We start from the raw sequence: 5,863 nt of genomic DNA on the forward strand, positions 1-5,863 counted from the left end.
ATCATCGTCGTCGTCGTCACAGGCACAGTCGTTGCCGCACGCACCTCCACCGCCTTTGTCCACGGATGCAACAGCAGTGAAGGAGGAGGATGATGGTGGCAGTGGTGGTGGTGGTCATGGCCAAGCAGCAGATGGGGCTGTGCGCGTGCGTGGCGGGAGCGAAGCAGACTCAACAGCAATATCGCCAAATGCGCGCATTGGGAGCTCGACCAACGCGGCGGCACCACCGCCATCAGCAACGACAGCAACAACAACGACGACAACGACAGCAGCAGCAGCAGCAACATCTTCTTCCTCTAGCGGTGGTCGTCGTGCTGTGTCGTCGTCGTCGTCGGCATCACAGTCGCAGTCGCAGTCACCGTCACCGACGCGTTCTCCAGGTGCACAGCGCGCCTTCTTTGAGCGTCGCATGGGGGCGTTGTCTCGGCAGTCCACGACAGAGTGTTTCACCTACTTGGAAACGCCCCTGCCGGGCATGACGTCATACCTGCGATCACGCACCCGTGGTATGTTTTGTGTGTGTGTGTGTGTGTGTGTGTGTGTGTGTGCGTGTGCGTGAGTGTGTGCGTGTGCGTGAGTGTGTGCGCGTGTGTGTGCGTGTGCTGCTGCTGCTGTAGAGCGCGGCTTCTCTCATCCCATGTCGTATGGCTGCCAGCTTTCTCACCATCACCATCACCATCACCATCACCATCACCATCACCATCACCATCACCACTCACGTGGCGCGACAACAGCGCGGTCGCAGCTGCCGGCGTCGGCAGCGGCAATGCGGGTGACGCACCTGCTTGAATCGCTCTTCCGCGTGCTGTGGTCCGGAAAGTGGGCGGTGCTCACCCCGGCCGCTATCCTTGGATATGTGTGGCGGATAGCGCCGGCATTCCGCGGGTACCGGCAGCAGGACGCGCAGGAGCTGCTGCTGCTGTTGGAGGACGCTGTGCTGAGCGATCTGGCGAGCGTCGAGAAGCGCCTGAAGCACGTGGCGCCGCCGCCCGCGTCGCTGTTTATCCTGCGCAGTGCACTGCAGGGCCAGTTGCAGACGACCGTGCAGTGCACCACCTGTGGCCGCGAGTCCACGACGCAGCAGCCGTTTGCATATCTGCCCATCGACGTGCCGGCCGACTGTGCCGGCGGTCGCAGCGGTCGTCGGCGTACGCGCGCCGCCACACGCGCGCAGACACGCAATGGTGGTGGTGGTGGTGGTGGTGGTGGTTCGGACGCGAGCAGCACTGGGCGCACATCACCTGCATCATCATCATCATCATCACCAACCTCATCGTCGTCGTCTGGGGGAAAAGCGTTTGAGCTGGGCCCACTACTGTCACGGTTCTTCGCTGCGGAGCGGCTGGACGGGGTGTACAAGTGCGACGCGTGCTCACCCGTGCCGACACAGCCAAGCAAGCGCGCAAAGCGAAGCATTGCACGCGCCAAGCGCCAGGCTGGCGGCAGTACTGGCAGCGTTGGTGGTGATGGTGGTGATGGCCGTGAAGGTGAGGAGGTTGGTGATGCTACTGCTGCTGGCACTGGGGCGCAGCAACAACAACAGCAGCAGCAGCAGCGAGCGCGAGGGCGGCGGGCGTCTGATGTGTCGGGGGACGTGAAGCGGCCGAGACGGCGACACAGCCGAGCGTCGACTCGCCTCAGCACCACCGATGATGGTGATGGTGATGGCGATGGCGATGGTGATGGTGGTCGCAGCAAGAATAACAACAGCAGCAATAGTAGCAGCAACGGCAACACGGGGAGTGGAGTGGGTAGAGAACAGAGCGCGCCGTCGCAAGCGCACTTCCAGGCGCTATCACAACCGTCATCATCATCATTATCATTGTCATCATCGTCACCGTCCATGCCATCGTCGTCCTCATCGTTGTCGTATGTGCTGCGGTCGGCCATCAAGTCAACAGCAGTGTCCACGCTGCCGAGCGTGCTCAAGATCCACCTCAAGCGCTTCTGCTGGGAGGGAACACAGCGATGCAAGCTGCAGCACCACGTGGCGTGCCCCCTAACCCTGGATATGGAGAGCTACTGCGCGCCCGGGTGCGTTGTTGACGCTGACGGCCGGTTTGGAGAGACGGTGTATGACCTGGCTGCTGTGATCACGCACGAGGGGCGCGACTTGAATGCGGGCCACTACAAGTGCTACTGCAACCTGCGCGGATCTGCACAGCACTCTGATCGGTGGATTCTTGCCAACGACGCGCGCGTGCGCATTGTCTCTGTGGATGAGGTGTTGTCTGCACAGGTGTATGTTGCGTTTTACGTGCACCGTGCAGTCACCGATTACGTCTCTGATTTCCTGCACGTGTATCCCGACACCCCGCTTGTTCCACACCACTGATGTGTTTTGACAAGGACATGCACATGTGTTAGTTTGTGTGTTTGTGTGTGTGTGTGTTTGTGTGTGTGTTTGTGTGTTTGTGTGTGCTTGTGTGTGTGTGTTTGTGTGTTTGTGTGTGTGTGATACACGTGTGCGTGTCAGTACTGGTCTTACATCGTACTTAGCTCGCAGCCAGGCCAATATATGCCATTGGGACCCCATCGAAAAGCAGCAGCCAAGCAAAACAACGGAGACCAATCATCCACAACAAAGGGCACAGACAAGGCGCGCGCTCACTTTGAACAAACCCCACGAACATGCCATGGACGCAACAAAGCAGAGCAACAACAAACGCGGAACAACACTGGATACAGCACAGTGCAATATCAAAGTCAAGAAGGTGTGAAGCACGCGCTACTGTGCTGTACGGCGGGGAATCCGCCGGGAAACATAGCTAAGGATGGCTTCGTCCAACACAGGGGACTCCGTGGCAGCTTGCTCGGCGGGGTGAGAGACTAACGAAGAAAAAGCAATGCGATGGGGTGGGTAACAAAATAGCAAGCGTGAGTGAGCAGCTGGCACATGTAGACCGTTACATGCATGCAAGCACTGGAAGTCGACAGCAAAGAGCCATTGTGTGTGGAATGGCATGTGCGTTGAAATAACCAGCGCATCCACACGTACATGCCCACACACAACACACGCACACACACACACGCACACACACACACACACACACACACACACACACACACGTAGACACACACACACACACACACGAAGACACACACACACACACACACAGACATACACACACACACACACATACACACACACACGCGCGCGCGCACAAACGAAGACACCCTCCATACACACTCGCACACACACATACACACACATACACACACCTGTGCTGGGGAAGCGGCGAGGCTTGCGCTTGGACGTGAGTGAGCCCGTTGTGTCAGCTTGGAAGGAGAGGGTCAGCTGAGGGCCCTTGGTCTTACTCTTTGCTTTCTTTTGAGGCGCAGCTTTGCTGACTGTCTGTTGTGCCTGTGTTCCATCCAAGTATGCCAACACATCCCTAGCCAGTGACCGAGTATGCGCATGCGCGTGCGTGTATGCGAGTGAGTATGTTGCGTGTCAGTCAGTGAGTATATGTTGCGCGTGTGTGAGCGAGTGAAGCGCGCGCGTGCGTGTGTGCGTGCACGGGTGTGCATTGGAGAAAGGGGAGTACAGTGTGGCTGTGCAATGGTGGCGTGAGAGCGATGCCACGTGGTGGTGACCCTCCTAGTGACTTGTAGTGTTGCTGTTTGTGGTTCACTGTTGCACATGCACCCTGCTGTCCCCCCTCCACACATGGTCTGACTGACCCTTTGAGGATGTGTCCGCGGGGCCCAGACGGCGTGATCGCGGAAGGGTCGATGCCGTGCTTGAGAACAAGCTGCTTTACAGCAGGCAACAGCGTCTTCTGTTGTGTAGCAGCAGCCACATCACCGCTGAGGCTGGCCGCCGCCGCTCTCATCACCATCAACGCAGCACCACTCGCTCGCATCTCTCTCTGTGTGTGTGTGTGTGTGTGTGTGTGTGTGTGTGTGTGTGTGTGTGGTGTGTGTGTGTGTGTGTGTGTGTGTGTGTGTGTGTGTGTGTGTGTAAAACCAGCGAAACCTGTGCGCAACTGAATTCAGTACACTCACCTGTATTGACTGAATTCAGTTGCTACACAGCGTAACACAGCAGCGGATACGCGTGCGCACACTTTCCAACAAGACACCACAAGACACCACCACACAACACCCACCATAACAGTCAGCCAGAGATGACGGACAAGGTTGAGGATGTCGGCGCTGCCGTTGAGCAGCAGTTGAAGGTGGAGGAGAGGCCTGTGGATGCCACGGTAGCAAACAAGGTCGCTGATGCTTCCGAGAAGAAGCCAAAGAAGGAGGGCAAGAAGAAGAAGAAGAACCAGTTTCTTCTCAAGACACCAAAGGTGTGTGTTCATTGTGTTGTGTGTGTGTGTGTGCGTGTGAGGGGATGGGGTGTGAAGGTACACAGTGTGCGTGTGTGTGTGTTTTCTGTTTATGTGCGAGTGCGAGGGTATACAGTGTGCGGGTGTTCTGTTTGTGTGCGAGTGCGAGGGTATACAGTGTGCACAAGTGCACATTGTGTGCGAGTTGCATGTTCGTCGTGGACCCCCGGTGTTGATCCTCATTCCACCGCCATTTGTGTCGCATCCAAACATGGCAGGGGACGCGCGATTACGGTCCAGAGAAGATGTACATTCGCAACAAGGTGTTTGACACCATTGTTTCTGTGTTCAAGAAGCACGGCGCTGTCAGCATTGAAACCCCTGTCATGGAGCTCAAGGTAAGCATTTCTCGATGTGTTTGTGGAGGGAGGGAAGAGGACGAGGTGGGGGGGGGGAGGTTTGGAGATGAGGGAAGGCAAGGGGTAGGGGCAGAGAGAGCAAGAGGAGTTGTGGATTTGGAAGAGCTTGTTTCGTGGCTGCGGGTGGCGTCCTGAGGTTAATATCATCGCAGGGTGTACGTGAGGGCGTACCTGTGCTTTGTAGCTCATGCATTGGTTCTCTGACACCACCAGGACATTCTCACCGGCAAGTACGGCGAGGACAGCAAGCTCATCTACGATGTACGTTTGAACGTGCTTTGCAAGTGCAACAGCCCGCATGTCTGTCTGTCTGTGTGTGTGTGTGTGTGTGTGACTATGTGCTTGCATGTGTATGTGTGTGTGGCTATGTGCTTGTGTGTGTGTGTGTGTGTGTGTGTGTGTGTGTGTGTTTGTCTGCTTCTCTCGTTCCACACATCCCCTGTCTCTCCGTCGATTTGCCTCCCTCTGCGCGACACGGTGTCAGCTCCACGTCCCAGCGGACCGTGCGTCTCACCACGACGATCGTTGCGTTGCGTGCTGCAGCTTGCGGACCAAGGCGGGGAGGAGCTTGCCCTGCGCTATGATCTCACCGTCCCCTTTGCTCGTTTCGTCGCACAGAACGGCATCAAGCACATCAAGAGGTGTCATGGATGTATTGTTTTGTTATTGTGTGTGTTCCTGTGTGTCCCTGTTTGGCTGTCTGTGTATCTGTGTATCTGTGTGTCTCTGTTTGTATTTGTGTTTGTGTGTGTGTGTGTGTGTGTGTGTGTGTGGACCAAACTCTCACGTGTGCACCCTTGCCCCTCGCAACACTCCCCCCCCCCCTCTCGCCTGCACGGCCAGGTATCACATCGCGCGCGTGTACCGCCGCGACAACCCCAAGATGGAGAGCGGCCGATACCGCGAGTTCTACCAATGCGTAAGCTCCTCCTCGTCCTGCTGCCGTTGTTACGCACGTGGCGGGGTTGTTGATTGTGTGTGCGTGTGCGTGCGTGCGTGTGTGCGTGCGTGTGTGTGCGTTGACGATTGTCGCCATGGAAGTAAGCTTCGTTCCCCGTGTTTACACAAACTTGCTCACACACACACACACACACACACACACACACACACACACACACACACACACACACACACACACACACACACACACACACACACACACAC

The 5,863-nt window shown here is 56.9% G+C and overlaps 3 protein-coding genes across 3 annotated transcripts in view; 2 read left to right on the plus strand and 1 right to left on the minus strand.

Moving 5' to 3' along the window:
* Nucleotides 1-2,335, plus strand: part of PTSG_05535 (uncharacterized protein) — a gene marked incomplete at its 3' end in the record, with an annotated part of 5,951 nt that extends 3,616 nt beyond the window's left edge. The window contains exons 7-9 of the mRNA XM_004993347.1: nt 1-506; nt 735-1,148; nt 1,296-2,335. The exon at nt 1-506 is cut by the window's left edge and continues 320 nt beyond it. Coding sequence (XP_004993404.1) covers nt 1-506; nt 735-1,148; nt 1,296-2,335 — 1,960 coding nt within the window. The remainder of the gene's footprint in view (nt 507-734; nt 1,149-1,295) is intronic.
* Nucleotides 2,336-2,499: 164 nt separating this feature from the next.
* Nucleotides 2,500-3,903, minus strand: PTSG_05536 (uncharacterized protein). The gene is made up of 3 exons (XM_004993348.1): nt 3,685-3,903; nt 3,223-3,395; nt 2,500-2,829 (listed from the first exon to the last, which is right to left on the minus strand). Exons 1-3 carry the CDS (start codon nt 3,864-3,866, stop codon nt 2,729-2,731), a joined length of 456 nt encoding a protein of 151 aa, XP_004993405.1. The 5' UTR covers nt 3,867-3,903; the 3' UTR covers nt 2,500-2,728.
* A 134-nt stretch (nt 3,904-4,037) lies between these two features.
* Nucleotides 4,038-5,863, plus strand: part of PTSG_12336 (uncharacterized protein) — a gene marked incomplete at its 3' end in the record, with an annotated part of 12,216 nt that continues 10,390 nt past the window's right edge. The window contains exons 1-5 of the mRNA XM_004993349.1: nt 4,038-4,301; nt 4,559-4,678; nt 4,913-4,960; nt 5,243-5,340; nt 5,543-5,646. Of these exons, the coding sequence (XP_004993406.1) occupies nt 4,131-4,301; nt 4,559-4,678; nt 4,913-4,960; nt 5,243-5,340; nt 5,543-5,646 (541 nt within the window). The 5' untranslated portion in view covers nt 4,038-4,130. The remainder of the gene's footprint in view (nt 4,302-4,558; nt 4,679-4,912; nt 4,961-5,242; nt 5,341-5,542; nt 5,647-5,863) is intronic.

This window comes from Salpingoeca rosetta (genome assembly GCF_000188695.1).
Source record: "Salpingoeca rosetta unplaced genomic scaffold supercont1.13, whole genome shotgun sequence".
Lineage (NCBI taxonomy): Eukaryota > Choanoflagellata > Craspedida > Salpingoecidae > Salpingoeca > Salpingoeca rosetta.

Bases quoted from the DNA above. Each gene is read 5' to 3' on its own strand.
- PTSG_05536 (XM_004993348.1), bottom strand. From the start codon at position 3,866: ATGCGAGCGAGTGGTGCTGCGTTGATGGTGATGAGAGCGGCGGCGGCC. The intron at 3,396-3,684 runs GTCAGTCAGACC...GTCACTGGCTAG, and splicing joins CGCGGACACATCCTCAAAGG to GGATGTGTTGGCATACTTGG. The intron at 2,830-3,222 runs GTGTGTGTATGT...TTTCTTCGTTAG, and splicing joins TCGCCGCTTCCCCAGCACAG to TCTCTCACCCCGCCGAGCAA.